Raw genomic sequence first — 24,307 nt, forward strand, 5'->3', positions numbered from 1 at the left:
ATACTACTTGATAAGTATTCGCATAAATCTAAATCTGTCTGTCAGGTTAAGCGTCGAGCGATACAATTTTCTAGGAAAACTCCGAGGAAAGTAACGATAACTGGAAATTAGATGGATACATTGTGATGGTGGAGAAAGTTGGAAATATCGCGATAAATAGCAAAAGGAGCACCTATTAATGTATCCGGGAATTTCATTCGGATAGGGAGTTGTAACTCTGTTAACTTCCCTAACAAACTTGTTCTATATGCAAATTGTGGGCAGTCTAACAAAAAAATGAATAATGCCGGCTGGTTGAGCTACACAGCCGCATAGGGGATTTTGTATAATGTGTTATTTTGCAAGATGGGCAGGAATAGAATTATGATTGGAACGGATGCGAAAAGAGGTACACTAATTTCGTTGACAAAAGAGTTGGCCTTCCAGAGGTGTTCAGGGTCTAATGTCGGGTGAAATAAAGTATACAAAGAAGGATGTGCTGCCCGGTAACTTAACTAATTCATTTCCCATTTTTGTAAAATCAACCGTTTGAGTCATTGCTAAGACACTTAATAGAAATATCTTGAGTTTGACGTTTCCCTGCAACAGGGTCCAGTGCTGGAGTGGTGTGAGGTGGGGTGAAAGACCCCCTGGGTGTAGTGCGCTCACACACTTTCGCCGAACAGCTCCTGCTGGCGGGTAGTGCCCAATGCTGAGAGGGGCTATGGAGGGGAGGGGTCAGGTAAGGAACGAGGAAGGGGTGTCAGTCGGAGCCCTAGAGCGAGCTTCCAAAGGCCGTTCCAAAGGGGTGGAGAGGTAGGAATCCTAGAGCGGGCTCACAAGTGCCGCTACAGGGGAAGGGAGTCTAGAGGGAACTCACAAGGGCCGCTCCAGAGGAAGGGGAAAGGATTCTAGAGCGAGCTCCCGAAAGCAGCTCCAGAGGAAGGAGGGAAGGGTTTCTAGAGCGAGCTTCCAAAGGCCGCTCCAAAGGGGTGGAGAGGTAGGAATCCTAGAGCGGGCTCACAAGTGCCGCTACAGGGGAAGGGAGTCTAGAGGGAACTCACAAGGGCCGCTCCAGAGGAAGGGGAAAGGATTCTAGAGCGAGCTCCCGAAAGCAGCTCCAGAGGAAGGAGGGAAGGGTTTCTAGAGCGAGCTCCCGAAGGCCGCTCCAGAAGAAGGAATGAGAGCCAAGATCCTGTATAAGCGAGTTTGCCGACAGTTTTATTTCCAGGGATACCAATGTGACCTGGAATCCAAATAAATTTAAATATATGCCCCAAGTTATATTGTTGTAGCCAAACATTTCGTATCTCCCAAATCAAAGGTTCCAGTGGAAGAGAAAAGGATTCTGACATGGATAGCCAAACCCGAATAAAGCACATAGTGCATGCGACCCTTCCCTGCATGATTAGGCATACAGGCTTTGGCCTGAGACATACCCATGTCCCTCCGAACACAGACCTTAGTGTTAGTTAGTTTAGGAAAAAAATGGCCTAACTTCAAATAAAATTTCTTGAGGGTAAATGACACTAGTATAAAGTTGTCTTTTATTAACACTCCTTCTCTTCGGTAGCGGTCACATGAAATCGCTCCGGACCTTTCCAAATTCCTTCCATTTGGTAAAAGCCTTCGTGGACTCGGTTCGAACCTCCCTGACCACCTTTACAGGTAGCGACATTGGGTACACTCTTCTACACTTCTTCTCATTAGCCATAGTCCTGATGGACATCATGGGACATAAATTTGGTACCTAATGTTGGACATATGAAGTCTAATAATAATCGCGAACGCATTGCTGCTGGCGCCCGAAGCTGCAGGAGTATCTTACCCTTCCAGGAATGTTGATAACTCTTGGTGGGGCTCAAACACCATCCACAGAATGGCATCCAGGACTTGCAAGAACTGCCAGAGAATTTTCTGTGTAGTATGCCATGCCCAGTTTCACGTGCAGTGCCTTGGTATGGGAGACCAACTAAATGAACCCCAGACATTCTGCCACCGGATGGGTAAAACTGAACGGGACCTGCTTACTCGGAAAGGTTACTAAATAGTGAAGTGATCACAAGGGATTGTATATTGACTTGGAATATTTCATCAGGAGGTACATGAATCAATTTGGCAGCCAAACAAAAATTGCCGAACTCTCCGCTCAGCTATTTAGCCACAAGCAGAGGGAAAGTAAGGAAGTGGAAGACTTCTTAATATGCAAGAAGAGACTCTGCTAAAGACTTCATCCTGAAAGGGACGTCATCACATTCCTCCCAAAACTTTTAGAGCTAGTTCAGACCAACCTAATGCATTTTCTTAAGACAACTGCCGCTAGACGACTTGGTGGAACTGCTCACCCGAGCCATGGCAATGTAGTGCGATTGCCAAGAAACCCAAAGGGGCCAATACCATAAAACGGGAACACTACCTGCTCGAGAGAATGAGGAGAGCCCAGACCAAAACCTAAAGCTACATAAGTGCTGAATGTAGAATGCCCAGTTAGTCATCAGGGGCCCTAATCTTGATGCTGTCGGAATAATTCCTCTAGAGGAATAATCCGATAGTTTCATTCCAGTAGACAGTTCTTGGCCTATTTTTGACATTTGAATTGCGGATATCGGAATCAAAAGAATCGGATTAAAGAAAAATCCTTTTGTAAAAGTGGTATCGTTGCTTTTAGTGTTGACATTATTGGTCGAATGCCGATCAAATCAGGAAAAGAGCATTTTCCATGAAAGTGTTTGTACGTTTCTTTTATCTCCTCATCCTAGTTCTTTTTGGTAGAGGTGGAATGGTGAAAGTTTTGTGTGAAAATGTCCGAATGCCACGATAGAAGGTTTCGAATGGACGCTGTTAAAATCTTTCAATAAAACGGTTGTCCTATTGTCCATGCTAGAAACTTATGCCACGATACTTTACAATGAAAATGCAAATTACATTTTCATTTCTAATAGAAATAAGTACTATTTAAATTAAAATATTTACGAAAATTGTTACAGATTCGTGTGTTTCGGTATTTAGTAACATGTACCGCGTGTACATGTAACTTTGTACTGCGTAGTGTGCGTGTAAGGCGTACAAGGTACCCACGCGTACCACCAGAAAGTACGTGAATTAAACACCGTTTAATACAAACTGTGTCGTCTACCGTAATTCTGCACCCTTCCGTCCTCCACACGGCCGAGCGCCGCAACTCAGGATAGGTTTCAAGCCGCGTACCTGGCGGGGCACGCGGGGGCAGAGTACCCACGACCCACCATCAATGGCTTAGTATCGCACTAGCCCGGACATCAGCAGCACCACGACGCCCGTAGTGCCCGTCAGGTACCTCCCGGGCCTTAATCAGAGGTCGGGTGACGACAAACTATATTGTTTGTATTGGAACATGATGTTTGCAAGGATATTGTCCACACATTTCTAGCTACATGGCAGGAATGTGGGATAGGTTTGAGAGATTGGTATATGTTGGTGTGGCAGGGGAGTATAACCAGTAACCTTTATTTTCACTATCAATTGTAGTTAAACTAAATTCTTATATAAAATAACTAGAATCATTTGGAGTGCATCTCAATACTATAGTAATCATGCCATAAAAACATGATGCATATTTGCAATATTTAGCTTGGAAAACGAATCATGTATTATGGAAACAATGTAAATGTACTTAGGTATGTGACATCATATCTGCCACAAAGAGTTAAGGCTCTCTGGCTGGATATGTCATGTTCAGAAACAGCATGTGTAAGAGTATTTTGTTATCAATAAAAACCATCATGCCAGAACACCAGCTTTCTTAATCACCTAGCATTTTTAAGTTGCATCCCGTAGTGCTTACACTTTGGGGTATTTCTATCGGATTAAGATCATACTGCCAATCAGCCATGTGGTGATGTCACGCCTGAGATGAGTATCAGTTCTACATGCGGATTATAATGCTAGTTAGGACACTCATTTGCGAATCAGACAACTGGTAGTAGGCTACAGGAAAACTTATATGTGTAAATATCAATAGTGTAAAGACTCTGTCTTGTTTTTGTATGCAATATTCTTCTGTTACATATGCATGCACGAATTTTGTGCCAGACAGTATAAGAATCTGTGGAAAACAGTTAAACTTCCGAGAAATCTCATCCCAAAGTAATCTGGGGAGCTAGTAAATATGACTAGTCTAAAGTCGTCTTTAATTAACATACATTCCGTTTGATAATGTCCTCTATGGACTCGCTCTGAACCTTCACGAATTCCTTTCCTTCGATAGCAATCTTCATGAACTCGCTCCGAACCTACCCGAACTCCTTTCCAGGTAGCAACCTTCCGGACACACTTTTACCTACTCTCCTACCCAAAATTTCTGCCGGACATCTTGAGACACGTCAACTGTGTTAGGTACTTGTCAGAAAGCTAACTTACAAGAAAAAACTATATATATATATTTTTTAAGTTGAAACATAGATAGGTTACTTACCCAAAATTTTGTTCCACAATAACTGTTAAGCAGTGGAGTATACATTTTCTATTAGCAATTGAATATTTCCTCTTCTTGGTGGTTTTCAAACCTGAAAATATAAAAATTATTATTGTTTCCTTCACAAATAATACATACCTACCTTGTTCACATAATTTAAATGTATTTTTATCAATACTAAGCATAATAACATATATGTACCACTTTAGATCATTTATCACACTAAGGTAATTCGTCATTCACGAGAATTTAATCTGAAACCACCTTCTGTGTGTATCAGAGGAAATTAAACTGAGAAACTTATAATAATTTGGCCAATGACCTATGAATAATACTTTATGCATGGTGTTAAGGCCCTGTCACACTGACTAATATTTGTCTCCAATATATTTGACAATGCAGTTGGAGTGGTAGTAGGAATTGGATTATGGCTTACAATATTAAATTAACTCAAATTGTTTTAATAATTTGAAAGTTTTTTTTAAATGGGGACCCCCCCCCCCCTCGCCAAAAATACCTCTTTATTACTGGGCCCCTTCCAACAAAAGAGTCCTTACTGCTGCAAAATATATTATATACAACCCCCCTTTTTTTAATAAGTTTTGTGAATGCTTTTGACAGTGAATAATATTATTTTGGCAATTCGACATTAAAAATTGTAAGAGTGAGATGCTTATGCAAGATACTGATCAACTGTTTTAAATAGCCTTAATTGAAGTCTTACCAAAAATCGTTACTGTAAATATAGAGGTTAATTTGCATTATGTTGTAGCAAACTGAAACCTAAATTTTTCTAAACCCGTTTAGTTATATGAGCAATATGAATTTGTGTATTTTTTTATGCTGTTAAATCAAATGGTAGGCAATCTTATGCAGTACCTACCGAATTTAGCCACTGTCTTTTGGAAATGATATTTACGGATTTAAATGGTATTATGAGTAGTAGGGATTGAGTAAATTATGTTACTGGGTGCCACCTCGTGTGAATGAGAAGGGAATTTGCCCTGCACCAGATAATGGCAGTGCATGAGGATGAGTAACTGAAGGGTGGTAAGTAACCTTTAGAGTCGGTGAATGACCTCAAGGGTGGTAGTTGTGCACAAAATTTACACAAGTCCCAGTGTTAGGTGTTGTCCAGTTTAATTAGACAACATATTTCATTATACACATATTCAGTGTGTCTTTTCCTGATTTTTCTGCTTACATATGTGAACACTGTAAAAAATATAAAATTCTAATAAAATTTGTTTATTATTATTTTTTCCCCCAGCATTTAGGCATTTGCACATCTAGGTTGTTTTCAGCTCTTCAGATACTTATATAATGATAGGTATAATGTTAAAGTATTATTATTCTCGCTAAAATTTGTTCTTTTTTTACATTTTGGGTTATATGTTATGGTTAGGTATACAAATGTTTGTGTTTGGTTTAGTGATTTATTAAAATAGGTACTCTAAAATATTGAAAATGTACGACTTCTAGCAAATTTTTATGATTATAATTACGGAATTGCAAGAGGAAGCAGAATACTTAAGATATGTTCGGGACTCATCATTATTTAACTAAATTGTAGTTGAAATATTTACATTTATGGTGCTCTAATGAGTATTTTATTAGTGCATATTCATACAGAATCTGGTATTTTAGTTTTTGCTCTTTGGTGTAAAATAAAATGGTTGTCAATGTTGGCGAACTTGTGAACAAAAAATAGTTTGTCTGTTGTTTTTAAGTTGAAATAACAACCTAACCTAGTAAATGTTTGGAAGCTTCGTGAATTTGGTGATGTTAATTTGATTGTAATACCTGTGCAGTTATTACACAGCTGTGACAGAAGAGAAAATTTGTTTTAAATTTGATACATGTGAATCAAAAATGTCGGGAGGAAAATCAGTATTTCTTGACGTTGACTCTACGATTTTAGAAAAACGTTTATTGATGGAAGTAAGCAAATTTGATATTTTAATCTTGCTTAAGGTATTTGTTAATCTAATAATCGGACGTCGCGGCTTTTTAGAACATAAAGAATATTATCAGAAAACATGGTTTACTCACACTACACAAGTCCCTAAATTTACTCCCAATGGATGTTTTCGTAATTCCTGCTAGCAGGGCCTCAACTAATCTCTGGCACCCGGGGCATGAATGGATTCATGCGGCCCCCCCCCCTCTTTTTTTGCACATACCACATCAATAAAACGGTGGGTCCGGGGCCCTCCCACGGAAAAATGGTGCTATTTAAGCATTTTCCATACCTACATGTAACCGTTTCTGTGCTACTGTAACTTCCATGCATGAACCCACTATGTCCATAAAGTAGTCCGTATAATCACTATACTTGTTCATTAAATATGTTGAGATGTTATATTGTAAATCAGATTAGACATTCCTGGCACGCAAGTTAAAAAAACTTTTTACCAGTTACTAGTTGTAGTAGGAATTACAATGCAAGCGATTTCGGCGCCCCCACAGCTTTGCGCCCGGGGCGTATGCCCCGCTTGCCCCCCTCTAGTTGCGGCCCTGCCTGCTAGTTTGTGAATAAATTAAAATTGTATGTTATATCTTACATTACATTATCTGTGTTTTTACGCTGCCTCCGCCATTCATTATTTACCAACAATAAATAGGAATATATGTTTTCCATTTACTAGAGAAGTTTGAATTAACCCTGCAAGGAAGGTTTCTTAATTTCTACTGGTTTTTGAAAAAATAACAGTTTTACAACTTACATTACAATACTTATGTATTCATGCAATCGCCAACATTCAATGTTTATGTTTTCCCTTATGTGTTTTTTTAAATTTTTTTTAGATAATTTTAGTTAATTTAGGTGTTGTCATTATAATGAAATTTTTTTAAATAACGGCTGGATTGCAGTTGTAAGGAGGTTTTAATGCTTGTATATCATTTTTGTTCTTTTATTAAAGTAAGTATGTAATTTTGATACAAAATGTTTGTTTTGTTACATTGTATTTAACATAAGTAGCCTACTATTTTGAGTGACGTTACAAACGAGTCTAATGGGAGCCTAAAATTTAAATTGAATGTTAACGTCCTTAATTTTCTGTCAGGAATACGTGCTGTGCATTGAAGTAGCAGACACATTGAATTTTGCTTTAATGTATCCAAGTTTATCCCTGGATCCTGAATGCTTGATCCTGTGGTACATGATGCTTGCTGTTTTAGTTCAGTACATTGGAAGATCCTGCACTTAAAGAAATTGAGAAATACGAAAGATTAATGATTGTATGTTGAAAAAAAATCCTTTTATTCGACTTACGATCATAATTCATTATTATATGACAGTATTTTTTTTATGTACAGGATCTTCCAATGTACTAAATTAAAACAGCAAACATCATTTACCACAGGATCAAGCCTTCAGGATCCAAGGATGAACTTCAATATATGAATTGGAAGAATTAGCATATTTTTAATTCTCCATAGTTCGCCATAGTTGTGTTAAACAAAGAGATACATGATCGCGGGTAAACAATGAATGGCGTTGGCAGTGTGAAAACACAGGTATTGTAATGTAAGCTTCTTTAAAGTGTTATTTTTCACGAATCAGTAGGAATTAAGAAAACCCTTTCAGGGTAAATTTTATGTTAATTTTTTTTTGTGTTTCAGTTCTAAAGTATTGCGACATCCGATACTTGCTATTGTTAAGAAGAGGGATGCATTTAAAATAAAATGCAAATAAAATAGGTACTGAAAATGCATTTATAAGTTTTGAGGTTTTTTCTAAATTCGTAAAACTTTAACCAAAACTCTACTTAATATGATAATTATGGGGGAACCACTTTTTTGAATGCAATGCGCTTTTACAGAATAATTAGAAAACATGTTAGAAAGGAATGAAATTAATTTTAAAATATTTAAAAATTTGTTTGCAGAAAAGTATAAATCTACCTAGAAATATTCAGTAGCCTACTCATTTAATTTTGCTTATCCGGGCAGTAATAATAAAATTCCGATAATATTGTTTTCAAGCACTGGAGATATTCATTTACTTACCCGGAAACAGCATTGATATCTATTCGTAATGGTTTCTGAGTTAAATCACTTTTATAGTGTTCATTATAATGCTTGTTTGTGCATTGATGCAGCTATCACCATTTTTTTTTTCTCTTGTGGGTCTCTGTGTAAAATTGTGAGAATGGTTAATTAGGTTAGGTTAGCCACCTTAAAAATACTTAAAACAGTGAGGACAGTTGGTTAAGTTGGTATAGCTACATTAAAATTATTGTAAAATATTTTTAATGGATGCTTAGGAATCGCCAATTAAAGATGTAGCTATCCTGACCTAACCAACCATTCACACAATTTCACAGTATTTTTAATTTAGCTTGACTATTCTTTAATTTCTTGATTACTTAAGTCTATGAAAGAAAATATGGAGAGCCATTCCATTTCAATTCAGGCAGGAGCGTGTCAGGTCACCATCTCGGATTTGCTTTAAAAAATTACAGCAGTTACAACCAGTGCAGACAAGAAGTATGCCAAAAGGATTTTGTCCCAAAAAATTTTTTCCCCATGTTATAGCCTTTTGAAGTTGGTTCGAAATCAAAAAAGGTGGAAAAAGGGGTGTTTTTTAAATGAGCGGCATTTCAAAACTATTATACTGATTTTGTTGATTTTTTTTTATTTTGTACCTATTATAGTGAACTACAGAGTGGAATAGTTCCAATGAGCCCAACGACAATATCTTTAAGGGGGGGAAACTAAAGAATTTGGCAAAAAATTTGAATTTTTTTGAATTTTCAAAAAAACATTTTTATGTGGAATAATCAATTTTCATAAAAAGTAATTCTGGTAATATGTGGACCTATTACAGTAGTTTTACAGGAAAAATTGTTTTTAATTCTATGATGCATGGAATTATTAAAATTTAACTTTAAAATTTTCAAAATTTGACAAAAGTGCCATTTTTGATTGAAAATTACTCAAAAATCCCATATTTTAAAAATCTGAAAATTTGTAACTTTGTAGTCCTCACCTTTAGTAATAGCATGCACTTTGTTGGATAGTGTGTTTTTGCCTGTAAACATTTCTAGAATTTTTTGAAAATGTAATTTTCTTACATTTTCTAAGGTCTGCACACTCAATTAACAAATGTTTTGTTAGTTTCCAAAAAGTGAGATGTAATTTGTAAATTGGGGAAACCTTGGGAATTACAAAAGGAGAGTCTGTGTATACATTATCACATTAATAATATGCACAATACATATACACACATATAATACATATGCATACTCTTTAACTTGCATGAAAACCAAAATTTCAAAGTAAAATTGAAACCAACAATATGTACCTATAATTAATTATATGTAGACTGCTTACCCTTCCTCAACTATATGTAACATATATTGACAAACTTCCTAAAATATTATTTGGCTGATTAAAGACAGTAGATCTGCTGGATCTTCATCAACTCAGCTTTGTCGAAAGTGTGGAGTCTTGCTGATTGTCCAAGTGGAGTAGGATTGCTTACTGCTAACAAAACATTTTGTAGTGGCACCGGACATTCATCCTTCTTCTTTCCAGATTCCTGTGGCCACTGAAACCCTTTAGCTGGAACATGGGGATGCATAAAAGACACTGTCATGTCGTTCAACTCTTTAGATATACCAGTGATCTGTCCCATCCACCAATTCTGATCGTATACACAAGCAACGAACTGGCCTACTTGGAAATCATTTATTGAATAATGTGTTTTAATCTGGTTAGATTGTACAACTATTTCTATTTTATCTTTAATTGTGCGTCCCATGTATGTCTCATTTTTAATCAGCCAGTAATGTTTAGATTGTATTCCAACAACTGGTTTTACAGTAGCCCATTCTTTTTCCTTAGATGACCTATACGTTTGAATTGTTTTACTTTCAAGAGCCAATAGAGTTATCTTTGGTACAAGGTTACCTACTTCAGCAACAAATGAAGCAGAATCTCTAATGGCATTAACACACACTGCCCGAAGATTGAACTTAGTTGCAAAGTGTTTACACAAACCACCTATTGCATCACATGCACTTTTGCCATGCCCTGTAGCAGAAAAAATCCATTTTTTTTCAACAGTTTGAGTATTTTTACATAGTTCATACAGCTGAAACCTATTTTTGAAATGTCCAGCTGCCCCATCTGTAATGTACACTATTGAACTCAAAAGTTCTAACTGACAAAATTTTGAAATTTCCAGTTTTATAACCTCTAAAGCACAGAGAACGTGAGCAGAGTCGTGAGCTATATCATCAGATACTATAACAAAACTTCTTATTTCCGCACCAAAGTATGCAACACAGGTAAACAGTGAAAGCTGATCAGTTTGCCAGTGGTAAGTTTGGATTTCATCAGGCAATACAACTGACCAGTTCTCAGCAAAATCAAAATGTAAAACAAGAGCATTATTTTGTTGGACAGAACTTCTTGCTTCAGCTATTCCTTCCTTTTGTATTTTCCTAATGTAACTGTGAGGAATAGCTTTTTTAACCCAATGCCTTACATGTTCCAGAAAATTATTTACAGATGCAGTTTTTTTTATGAGGTCACCATGTTCCCAAATCGCAAATGTAACTTCTTCCTCTTCATCCAAGCCAAAGTTTTCAACAGTTAATGTTTCTGTGCCAGGACAGTCACCACACTCCTCGAGCCAGCAATCTTCATTCCTTGTTTCGTCACACAAACACTTCAGTAGAAGATAGTCTTCATCAATTTGGTTATTTGTTACATTTCGAAGAGCTACACAGATAAGTTGCATGTTACTGCAGTAAATACAAGAACACACAGTCTGTTCTGGCTGAATTTTCACCCATCTTGGTCGTAAGGCATAAAACTTTGAAAGACTAATTTCTATAAGAGGATTATCTTTTTTGAATGCTTTGTATGCCTCTTTGATGGACCTTGTCATGAATCTTTTAACCTTTTTTACTTTCTCGCCATTACCATCCTTAATGCAAATAACATCTTTTTTGTTTGGACTTTCCCTTGAACAGTCTTTACTATCTTCTAGGTAATATGATAATGCTAGATCTTGTACCTGTGTAGGTAAAGGATGTCCACTATAGGGGTCAGGTTGAGCATAAATTCCCTTATTTTTTATAACTGTGCGACATTTATCAATGAGGTACTTTGACACTGAAGGTAATTTTTCCTTCAATACAGTTTTACTAAATGTTTGTGGTACCAATGTTAGTAGCTGTACTTTTCCATTGTAGTTACAAGTATGAAGAGCTGAGTCAATATTCGAAAACCATAGACTACAATTGACACACACAGGCATTTCATCATCAGATTCACTTGAAAGATGCACGTGATATATGTCTTGTAATTTGTTCACAGCAGAAGTTTTTAACTCATCAACTAATTTTATCTTCTTTTTCCTCGCATAACCTTCTCTCCTATCCAATCTCACCTCTGAAGGGGATTTCAATGGTGATACTTCTACATTTAATGTTTTAATGAGACTGCTATTTAAAACACTTACTAGTTCATCCTCCGGAATAAAATTCTCTGATGTGGATGTTTCTTCTGCATCTTCAGCAAGTTCCAGAAATTTCTTTTTATAAAAAGTAACACAGTTGCTACACAAAATATCATTTTTATTTACTGAAACAGATACACCCACAAACTTTTGAATATCATCTGCTAAATCATTCACCTTACACATCCTCACACATTTACTTTTATACACACTTTTTTTGTGCCTTTTAATGTAGTCCACACATTTAATTCTCTCCGTACTATGAAAGTCAGACATGATTTAGTTCACTAGCTGAACATCACCCATGAACACACACAACACAACTGTAACAGCAAAAGTTTGGGAATTCCCTTGTAGTCTTGTAGTTGATTCCCCCTATGGTCACCAGGGATTTCCCTCAAGCTACCAGGGATTCCCCTTACAGCAAGCGCCTGGGAATATTCAGATAGGGACTCCCCCTTCATATTTCCCAAGGTTTCCCCTCATACAAAACCAGTTACAAATTATCACATACTATTTAGATACCAACAAAACATTTATTAATTGAGCATGCACAACATACAAAAGGTAATGACATTACATTTTCAAAAAATTCTAGAAATGTTTACAGGCAAAAACACACTATCCAACAAAGTGCATGCTATTAATAAATGTGAGGACTACGAAGTTACAAATTTTCAGATTTTAAAATATGGGGTTTTTCAGTAATTTTCAATCAAAAATGGCACTTTTGTCAAATTTTGAAAATTTTAAAGTTAAATTTTAATAATTCCATGCATCATAGAATTAAAAACAATTTTTCCTGTAAAACTACTGTAATAGGTCTACATATTACCAGAATTACTTTTTATGAAAATTGATTATTCCACATAAAATTTTTTTTTTGAAAATCCAATAAAATCTAAATTTTTTGCCAAATTTTTTAGTTTCCCCCCCTTAAAGATATTGTCGTTGGGCTCATTGGAACTATTCCACTCTGTAGTTCACTATAATAGGTACAAAATAAAAAAAAAAATCAACAAAATCAGTAAAATAGTTTTGAAATGCCGCTCATTTAAAAAAAAAATCCCTTTTTCCACCCTTTTTTGATTTTGAACCAACTTCAAAAGGCTATAACATGGGGAAAAAATTTTTTGGGACAAAATCCTTTTGGCATACTTCTTGTCTGCACTGGTTGTAACTGCTGTAATTTTTTAAAGCAAATCTGAGATGGTGACCTGGCACATTATCTTGCTAACTGCCTGAATTGAGGTGGAATGGCTCTGGACATCTCTGTTGTGCACAATTTTATCCACTAATAAAGTTTTTCATGTGATGCTGCGATTTTCGGTAACCTTCTGTGAACTTTGGAACTGTATCGGCCTCGGAATGGACCTGTTTGAACTGGGTGCTATGCTACCTTGCAATTCCTAAGCAACAATTAAAAATATTTTACAGTATTTTTAATGTATCTATACTAACCTAGAACCAACCATCCACAATATTTTAAAGTATTTTTAATAGAGCTAACCTAATCTAAATGACCATTCTCACGATGTAACAAATTTGTAATATTTATAGGAACATGCTCTGCCTTGGACTGGAATGTTGTGAATGTTAGGTTTGCAGATCATGTGTTTCTCCATATATATAAGAATGTTAAAAAGAAATCTCATAATTTTTTTATGACCTCAAAAGGTTTTATATAATTAAATTTGCACACATACCACAACTCTGTGCAAAATTGGTTAGTTAATTAGCTTTTATTTATTATTATTTTTCAGGACAATGATGACGACTTTGATTTTCTCAACCCGTCTTCCGAGAAAGATGTTTGTCCATGGAAGTTGGTGACCCCTAAACCAGGTACCTAGGTGTCATTTTGTAGTCTTTAAAAAACAGCATTAAATTGTATTTTAGGAGCTGTAATATTTTCAATTTGACCGACAGCATACAAGTAGGATAGTTGTGCGGGACTTGGGCCTCTTCCCTCTGGCCATTCGAGTGTTGTTTGCGTTAGCAATCAGAACTGCAGAGGTGTTGGAGCAAACAGTGGTTTTCACTGCAACATAACCAGGCATCAGTAGGGAGAGTGCAAAATTAGTCGCCAAATTGGAAACAGCAGTACTGAAAAGTTTTTAGTTCAATAAAATTTAATCAGTGTTCTTTTTTTTTGTTAATAATTAATTTAATCTATGAATAGAGCTTTTAAATATATTTTATATGCATTCCTATATTATAAAATAATTATAGAACAAGTGGTTCTTCCGTATATTTGTGTAAATATTTTCCTTAAAATGGCTTTAACCATTTTAATGAAATGAACATGACATGATTAATATTTTTTTTTGTGTGTGTTTGGAGGGGTGGGGGGAGGGGGGTGGAAATGTAGGCATGAGAAAAAAAAAACCAATTTACACAAGACAAAAATACTGAAGAAAATAAGGAATTTTTATTCATGTAGAACATCCATTTGTGCATTAAACCCTTATTGTTTGACATGCAAAGATATTTTTTATATTAAAATCTGCGGATTTTTAGTTTTAAAATTCATTACTTACGTTTAAATGTGTTCATTTTTAATTCACTGACCCCTTCTGAGCGATGCCTAGTAAACATGATAAATTTATTTGTCATTTAGCAGGTTCATAAGTAAGCAGATCCTATCCTTCTGAACAGATTGAGTAGATATGTGAACAGCCAATCACAGCACCATAATTTTTGTCTCCACGAGTTATGTTCAGGTATTGAAGTCACACCAAAATTTCTGGGTGCCAATATGAATTTTGCTCAGATTTCTACAGTTTTATGTTTATCTTAAAATTAGAAAAGAAATATCTTTATATATTTGTAATAGCAGTCAAAAAGAAATTTAAAGATGTAATAATTCTAAAAAAAAAAGATTAATAAACATTTTTTTTTCATTTTAAATGTTTAAGGAAGGTAGATAGAAATGTGTTAACTAATGATAACATTGATTTAATTTAAAAAAATTGAGACTAAATCATATACCATTAATAAAATTTCAAGAATGTTATTTGATCATATTTCATTCAACCAAATGATTTTATATTAAGTTTATACCTATGTCTTAATGACCAATGCTTGTTTAGGTTTCAGTATAATAATTTACAAGCGATTTCCTCGTGAAGAAACTAGAAATCCATATGATCACAATATTGATTGCTGGAATTGTGGGTACACAGAAAGCGCACATGTATCCTCTCTGCTTGGTGTGACGTGACTGTAATGTTACTCTGTGTGAGGGGTACGCCAGTTATGTTCACATTTTCAGGGACGTTGTGAAGCATGGCAGGTTGAGAATGGCTGGCTTAGGAAGGACACTTTTTTTAGTGGTGTGATTACTGATTTTAGCAGGACATGTGACATCTGAACATCTGGGCAAACAGTTCGATACCACCAGTGCTAACGTCCAAGATATAGCGGAATAAGAAATATGATTAAACAATTTTGTACAGTGCTTGTTACCTAAGCATGATGTATGAGTATGCCTGCCTGTTCCGTAACACAGATTGTGGGTTCGAGTCTCACTCATGACGTGTTTGACGTATTTTATTTTCTTTGTATTAAGTGTACAAAAGTATAAACTTCCAAAAAGAAATTTTAAACTCGGATAAATGCATTGCAAGTCAACAAATGAGTTATGTTACTAAAAAATTAATAAATCTCAATGCTATATTTCTATGTATATATTAAATACTAGTTAAAACATGTGTCAAATCTGAATGGAAAAACAAGGATTGTTTCGTTAGCATATTTGATCTTCTGTCCTTGTGAACGTACCAAATTCACGCATATTTCACAAATATTCTGACCACGTAATGAGAGTCATTGCAGCAAACACATCAGTCTCTAGTAGTGATGTAACGAACGTCAATTTTTAGGCATTCACAAATGCAAATATCTGTTGCCTATATTCACGATCTATCTGTTGCAGATATTCGCAAATGTGAATGCAAATATTCAGTTTTGATATCCTGGGTTGGTAGGAATTGTTTGTTTTCAAATGAAAAGTTGATTATTAATAATACTAAGTCTAAAACTTTATTATCTATAACCTAATATTAAAGTAAAGGCTGATAAAAGATATAATTGCAAGTTTACCTTGGTAAAAAAATTTAAGTTTTTTCTAAAAAGGAGTAAGAAATAAAGCGTGTGCGTGGAGTCCACACATGACAGAAGTGAAACTTCTTTTTATATTATGAGGTATAGGAAACAATTCTTTTTGACCAAGGAAGCAGATAAAAAAATGCAATGTATGCGAGTGCTAAATTATGATATTGCATAAGTATGCAAGCATGCTGCATCAATCCTACCTCTCCCCTGCCGTCTCCTCCTCTCCTGGTTCCCCCACCACGTACCTAACAATTCCCCTCATGCGATCAGAATTTCCGTAGCCCCCTCAGCAAAGAAGTTTCTCTTTTAACAACTTTTACAATAAAAAAAGCTAAGAAATTCATATTTTTTGTCTTATTTAAAATTATTTCTTCATTTAAAATAAAAAGATATGATTTCAAAATATATTTGCATGAATTTTGTGAATGAAAATGTCATGATACATGTAAATATTCGTTATATCACTAGTCTCAAGCACAATGCCTTTTTTCTTCTTTTGGGATTCAGTATGTGAATGACGTTAAAAAAAAATACTTTATCAAAATGTAAGTTACATACAGTTTTTTTTGACAGGTTTTTTATTGAAAATAAAGCTGATGTGGGGTACAGCCACTGGGAGGATGTCCACCCCGTGTTGCACACTGGCATTACTAGGATTTTTTTTCCTAACCTAAATTAAAACTAAGTGTATTTGGGGGGGGGGGGGTGTCTGGGTTAGGGAGAGACTCTAAGTGCGTCTCAGGCCGAAGCCTATACGCTCTAATCATGCAGGGGTTAGCCATGCGGCAGAGGGAGCATGCATCGTGTGCTAGGAGGGGATTGGCCAGCCATGGCAGCGTTTGGCGCCATGACTAACTCCCCTCACTGACTATTCTAAACTCTATAAACTAGATAAGTTGGGCCCAGGTAAAACCTGCATAGCGCGGGTCGCTCACGGGTCACGGCAAACACGCTTCTTCCCCCTCCCCCTGTCCACTCCACAGAGTCAATTATGGTTGGCTAGCTGCTACTTACTGCGGCCCAACTCCGCGGAGGTGCTGCCGCCTGTGGCAGTAGCGGTAGTCGGTGGCAAGGTCCTCAAACCATAGGCGTGCGCACGGTAGGTGCCACAGGTGCCTTGGCACCACCATTAGGGTTAACATTATTTTGTTTTTTACAAGCAGAAATAATACATACTTACAAAAAACCGTATTATTTCCAAAAAATATGTTTTCCAATCGTGTCGAGTTACAGATATGTGCTCATAACACTATCAGTATATCAATTATCAATCGAACCAACTATACACACGGAAACAAGCCAGGTGCAATTACTTGTGTTGTACACGCGGGCCGCGGCTACGAAACTTCTGAAATGCCTCTCCTAGTTCTCCTCGAATCACATAGAATGCACGCTCGGTGTCCAGGTAGCACTACTGTGTAGTGTTTACACTAACTGTTTACTCATCAGTTTACTGTTCTAATGAGTGCAAGAGTACAGCCTATGTTTGTTACGTGGATCACTCATTAATTAATTATAATTTTATTTTCACTAGTTGACAGTTGTTATGGTTTGTTAATTGATGTATATATCTGTCTGTATGATGTATAAATGGGTGATTAAAATTAAAAATCCCGATCCCGAAAATAAGTTATTTTTCCTATATTTAATCTGTGGTACTTTATTTTTTTAATTGCATTAGCGTAAAATGGCGTGGAAAGTCCAATGCAAGGTTAGTATATTTTGAGAGATAGCGGCCTGCTGAATAAGAATAAGCCAGTTTTAGCTGTTTTGAAGGCTTTTAAAAATTGCTGTTATTAAATGTGCGTTGTCTTGAAAGTACTTAAGGCGTTTAAGGCCGGTGGTTTGAAAATTGCGTTCCTCTTTTAGATAAACACTCTGGACGCACATTTGCTGGTTTTGTGTGCTTAGACCAGCCCCACACGATACCCATTTCCTTAGCAGTTTTCATACCTTTTTTCTGTTAGCGCGCCTGCTCTCGTGTGGGTAACTTTTCAGCACCCTTTCAACGGGTCTGCCTTCGGGTATGAAAGTTTTCATAACAGAAGTCTTAAACAAAACGGTAATAGAACGTGCCAGAGTCATCAAAATGACGGACCCACGTGCAGTAACTAAAACCCTTAGTCACTTTCGTAAGTATTAGGGGAGATACTAAACGTATTTGTGTGTCAAATGAAACTATATGATAGTGAAAGTGTGAAACTACCGTGAAATATATCATTTAAACTAAAATAGTTATAAAAAAAAGTAATCAGAAGTTTTAAAATACGTTAGAAAACCGGCTTTACTTTGTTGATAATACAATGTATCTCGACCGAACGATTATAGCTTCGGTAGTGTAGTGGTAGAGCGTGCAGCTAGGATTCAAAATGTGAATTGTGGTGTGGTTCAAACCACGGTGTTAAATAAACAACATTTCTTTACAATAAGATTATTGTATTATATAAATTGTTCCAAGTAGCATGTATTTTTACATTTTATTTAATGTTTCTTAGAAACGCCACACGTGTTGGCTTAAATGAAACTGCAAGACCTTTTTTTGCCCACTCTTATTTGTGTATTTTTATTATTTTAATATTTTACATATTTGAGGTATGTTACAAAAACTCCCTTGATTTGTTGATTTTAAAACTTAACATTTGAGAATGTTTTTTCTAGCATTTATTTGGCGTCTTCAGAAAACATGTAAGTACGGTTTTTCAAAGCCACCAGCATTAATTCCGTGCAAACAATTTGTGCAATTTACTTTCAACAAAGCTTAAAACTGTAAATAGTTTAGTATTTTTCCTGGCGATTATAACGTTCAAAGCCATAATTTGTCATAAAAAATGTTAAAATTTTTACATCTGTGTATTTGATGTTTTTGTTCGGAAACACCTTAAATAGCAACATTTTGCGCTTTCAAATCCAAATTTTTCCGGGAGAGGACCCCCCCCCCCCCGCTTTAGGCTCGGGGTCCGTGAATGACAGGGCTGTTGTGTAATCTGGCACCACCAATACTGAAGTCCTGCGCACGCCAATGCCTCAAACAATAAATAACGAAATAAAACTCTTATAATTTCCGCTAACAAAAGGAAAGTAACCGAAAGCATACAGCAAGCATACAGCAAGCAAAATGGTTGTTGTATCCCATTGTGTTGGTGTCATACATTTAAAGGAGAAAAGTATTATATTTCATTTTGCGTGATGCCCAAAAAGAGTAACTTAAAAAAAGAAATATTAAATTCTTGCTTCGGGATCTCATTACTCACATATTATTATCATTATTATAATAATTTCGCCGTGGGGAGGGGGATGGATAATTAGCCTTCCGTTTCTCTGCACCACTGGTGGTAGCAGGGGCGAAAATCCTTAGGATTTCCATTGCCTCATCCATCCCCCCCGGGGTTTTCGCCCACGGATGGTAGTGTGTAGCTCTACAAGCCTGTGAACAGGACTGTGATGTAAGCTAGCATATGCTTGGCCTGCCTCTTGCATCCCTGCAGCATGGATGCATGGATCTGCGGCCATGCTGGAGTCACCCAGTCTTTTACCCGCTCGATATAAACAAAAATAAACGATTACACATAAAATACTTCTGTCAATGCACGCGCATCAAACATACGTAAGCTATCAGTAATAGGGATGTTTTGTTAATTCAAGTTTAACTTTCATTCGGAATATCATTTTTTTTTCCGGGAACACGTTTCGCCAGTCTTGTCTGAAAACAAATTTCTGGTGCTTATTGCAGCGACGTAGCGCCCACGACCTGATTGAAATATAATACATTTCTAATAGGGAAATCTGTCGCTTTCGTAATGTTTGTCGGTCTGATGTCACAGATGTGTTGAAAGTTGATATTTTATTCCCTTAGCATCCATCACGTGTTATTGTAATTCTTGCAGTGGATCATTTTCGTTCCTCCCCTCTCCACCAGTTCATACTTTTCATTACCAAAGGATTCCGGGTTCGATTTACTGTGGTAACTCGGAATTTTTGCAAAAATGGTGAATGTGGTGGACGTTGCCTTCAGACGGTTGATTTTCTCGGAGTACTTCCGTTTCTCTCTCTCTCTCTCTTAAGGATCGTCCATTAATCACGTGAGGCTCGAAAATGGGGGGGGGGGAGGGGTTCGGGAAAAATCGCGAAATATCACAAGGGGGAGAGGGGGGGGGGTGTAGAGAGATATCACGTGTATTTATTTCTTCGCGCGATTTCTACTAAACTGAAAAGCGACGTGTGACCTTGACTCGCCGTAGCCAGGGTCGGCTTGCCAGTCGCCAGTAAGACTGTGATTTTGGCGCCGAATATACATACTGTGCTTAGTTTTCCAGAATTAAATTAGATTATACCTATATTTAAAGATAATATTCTGAAATTTTTAAAATTATTTTGTACCAAAAAATATACGTGATTTATTGAAGGGGGTAAGTCTAAAACCTCACCATAAATCACTAGGGGGGAGGGGGGGTTAAAAATTTGCTAAAAAATCATCACGTGATTAATGGACGACCCCTTACGCTGGAATCACTGTAACGCGAAGATGGCGATGTAATCAAAATATCGCGTCGCTGTGAACATACGGTTTTAAACCGCGCGACAACCAAACATAAACGATCGTATTTTAAATCTTTCTTACTGTTACATGCGCGCCAAACATACGACGGCCATTAATGCTTGCAGGTTTTCTTAAATTATATATGTAATTTGTTAAATTCAAATTTAAAATTCAATTGTAAAAATCACTGTGCGTAAACACATTTAAGAGATTTCGCAAATTTAGTAGACTTAAATATAACCTTAAAAAGACAATGATAATATGATTATCGAAGCACCAGTTCAACCATTTTTCGAAAACAATTCTGTCGCATCCGCCATTTTGGTCGCGTTTTCGTCATATATGTGTCGAAAATCATCATCCGTCTCTAATTACCTATTTGTCGACGAGACGTTTTACCTACATGTAGATATAAATTGAAAACATTCATCGAGATGAGCGAAGTTGAAAAGGGTATTTTCTTAGGTCTCATGGGAGTTTCAGATTTGTAGGAAGCGAGTGAGGTGTTGATCCGGGAGATTAATTATATAATATATAATATAATTATTATATAATGCCGGGTTTCGGCTGCAAGTGGGAAGGTTTTTGTTTTACTACTCGACGCTTCTGGGCCAATGAGATAACAGGGATGCTAGCGTCTGGTTGTAGTCTGCTTCTGTACGTGGGAGGCAGAGCTAACGTCATTCCGTCATTTAAAAACATGCATCACATATGTGCACGGCTGCCTAGCGCGTTAGAAGTAAACCTTCAAAGTTAGAAGTATAAGAATGTATAAGCAAGCTATTTTTTGTAGATCAGATGACCTTCAAAACGTAAATTTTTTAAATAAAACCTTACACAAAAGGGTGATCCTTACGCTATGTACTACTGCTTCCAATAAATGCTGCTTACTTTATAGCTTTCATATTCAGTGACCATAAATTGAGCCACATGTTCGTTATTTTAAGCTAGTTATCGAGTTTTTTATTGAAAAAAAAGGGGGGGGGGAATTGCCCTTGTGTGCAAGTGTGCTAGATGCAAACATATCGATCGCCTCACTAGTGACTTTGTCATCGAGCTCCCCATTCCTGATCGTTACTATTTTCGTTACATTCTGTTGACGTCATCGCTTCTACTTAACCATACCGGCAATAAATAAGTTTATCTTCAAAAACACCACCGATAACTTACATCTTGTTTAGTCTGTTCAAGCTTGCCGTAATAGTATGATCAACGTAATTAGAGAGTAAGATGTATTTTCAGCTAAGGTATAATCTAGTAATACTTTCATTGTATTCGGAGAACCATGCTAGCGTAATAAAATCGTTTATGAAGCGCTAGTAAAAATATAAGTCCGTGGAAACACACACAGCTAACAACAAAACGTGAAGGCGTTGCGTCATTAAGTTATGCATTAGTCAACAGCGTTCAACAAGCCAGCGACTAAAGCCTCTTTATCTCACGCCTCGCATCCTCGATTACCTTGCCGTATCTGATTTTGTATCACACGGTTATGTACATCAAAACGAAGGCGGTTTCCGAATTCGAGCGAAGTTTATACTTGCAATAATCTGGGTTCGTACGCCTCGTTGATGTCCTTAAAAAGTCCTTAACTTGTCTTTAATTAAACGAGATGCCTTAAAAGTCCTTGATAAAGACTGATAGTGTGCAAATAATGGATAAACGCGGGTATTTTTAATGTTCTTTTGTTTCCTACTTGGCAGTAAACAACAGACGCGTAGTACAATGTGCGAATTTCGGGCCACATGATTTTATTTTATGTGTAAAATGGTTTTGAATTATATTTTCATAATTAGCATCTCACATGCAAGGTAAAAAAAAAGTGTTTCATTGTCTTACTTTGAACTTAATATATTATATTAAATATGGGCATATATATGTAAGAATTGAACTAACCGACAAATTATTTTTTGTGCATTAACTATGTATTTAATATTATTTTCTTGGGAGTATTTTGTGATACTACAAACAGTTTTCTACTTCTTGGTAGTGGTAAAAGGGTCCTTAAAATTACCTTAATTTTTGATTTCACAAGAGAACACGAACCATTAATATGTACCCGTCCCGGAAGTGTCATCACGGCGGAGTGGGGGGGGGGGGGGGGGGGGGGCATCCGAACTAAAAGTGAAGAATGCATGTGTGCAAGTAAACGAATATTTGCACTTTTCGCGTTCGTACAGGTAAAGAAACATCGCCATTTTGAAAACAGTTTGTGGGTTATGAAAAAAAAAAATTGTGAGTTAGTTTTAAGCAGGGGCTGGCCACGTCCGCAATATTACATGGTGATTGTGTGAAGCCGTTTTTCTTCTTCAGCTAATTGTTGCGCTATGTTGATTAGACGCCCAAAACATTGGCTGAAGCTTAGTGTTTGCATTTTTGGAAACAGTTTTAAATGACTTTTTTTTTTTTTTTTTAATGATAGTGGCTGTTTTTAACGACGAAGATTCTTACTTATGCTTACTGACCATCGAACGTGATGGAACACCATTTCCAAAATGTTCTGGGCGGAGCGATATGGCGATTACGAGGTTAAAAAGTGACCAACTTCGTCACAGCATGCCGTCTCCCGAGTATTCCCGACTCCATGGTTTTAAGAGTCATTGTGCGCCGCTCACTTGGTGACCGTATGTAGGACAGGTGCCCTTGAGGTAGGCCTTCGCTGAAGTGACAGCAGATGATGAGCTCCTGTGTTGTGGAAAGACGGTGACATGCCAGTATTAACTGGAGAAGCAGGCGTCCATGGATGAGATCGCGGTGACTCGGTACTTCTTTTGTAGAAGACGAAGCATAGTTACCAGTGGAGGACTCTGGGAGGGGGAAAAGGTGTGTGTGTCTGTGTGCGCGTGTGTATGTGTGTGTGTGTGTGTGTGTATGTATATATATATATATATATATATATATATATATATATATATATATAGAGAGAGAGAGAGTATGTGTCCCAAAATTCATGGTAAAAGTGATTTTAAAAATATGGCTCAACAATGAAAACGCGTGGTTCTTCTGAAATGTTAGCTGTCTAGCTATCTTTTTTTTTTTTTTGTTGGCAACACAGTTTATTTCCTCAATTCTAGCATTTGATTTCACCATAGAGTTTTGAAAGTTTGAATTAGTTTTACTTGTTATCTTAAAAATGCACATATCAAAATAATCGCTAGCTACTCTATGCCGCCGGCGCAGTGTTCATCCGTGACTTGGATATTATATTCTGATTGGTCGCGCACAGAAATTTCGGTGCTAGGAGTTTCTATAGGTTTCTGTGCGCCGTTTTTGCGTGCTGTTTTTTCTGCGCTTGTTCTATTTTACAAATGTAGCAGCTGCTGTCTGTTTGTCTCTCTTCAACTTCGTGCGTCTGCGGTGTGCTCGCGCTGTTGCGGATGAATCCCGGTCTTTATTCTGCTGCCGCACAGAGCGCTGTGCTCGCTATGTTCGCCACGCTAGCTGCAGCCAAGGTGTCACTGGCCACACCAAGCTGTGTCAGCTGTGTTCCTGGGGACTGCACCGGTGTTCTGTTATCGGCTATTTTTATAAGCGTCGCTGACTTCGCGCATGCGAACATCTGTTTCCGCGCGGAACTGGGCCGTACTTCTGCGCTCGCCTTTTCTCTCATTATTGTGCCTACTTTAAAAAGTCATGTCGACGGAAATTTTCATTGGAGAAGTACGAAACTATCCATGTTTGTGGAATAAATCGGTGGAATAATATAGAAGGCAGGATATGCAGGACAATGCCCGAGATTTGATTC

At 36.9% G+C, this 24,307-nt stretch overlaps 2 protein-coding genes across 7 annotated transcripts in view; one reads left to right on the forward strand and one right to left on the reverse strand.

The window, feature by feature from the left end:
• LOC134538421 (multidrug resistance-associated protein 1-like) overlaps positions 1-24,307 on the reverse strand; it is a 143,496-nt gene that overhangs the window by 113,697 nt on the left and 5,492 nt on the right. For all 6 annotated transcript variants that reach the window (XM_063379734.1, XM_063379733.1, XM_063379735.1 and 3 more), the window contains exon 2: positions 4,433-4,523. In XM_063379734.1, the coding sequence (XP_063235804.1) occupies positions 4,433-4,477 (45 nt within the window). In that variant the 5' untranslated portion in view covers positions 4,478-4,523. The remainder of the gene's footprint in view (positions 1-4,432; positions 4,524-24,307) is intronic.
• The window catches only part of LOC134538422 (PIH1 domain-containing protein 1-like), a 58,944-nt gene continuing 40,729 nt past the window's right edge, over positions 6,093-24,307 (forward strand). Inside the window, exons 1-2 of the mRNA XM_063379740.1 lie at positions 6,093-6,373; positions 13,673-13,754. Of these exons, the coding sequence (XP_063235810.1) occupies positions 6,305-6,373; positions 13,673-13,754 (151 nt within the window). The 5' untranslated portion in view covers positions 6,093-6,304. The remainder of the gene's footprint in view (positions 6,374-13,672; positions 13,755-24,307) is intronic.

The sequence above is a fragment of the Bacillus rossius genome, chromosome 13 (genome assembly GCF_032445375.1).
Source record: "Bacillus rossius redtenbacheri isolate Brsri chromosome 13, Brsri_v3, whole genome shotgun sequence".
NCBI classification, from domain to species: domain Eukaryota; kingdom Metazoa; phylum Arthropoda; class Insecta; order Phasmatodea; family Bacillidae; genus Bacillus; species Bacillus rossius.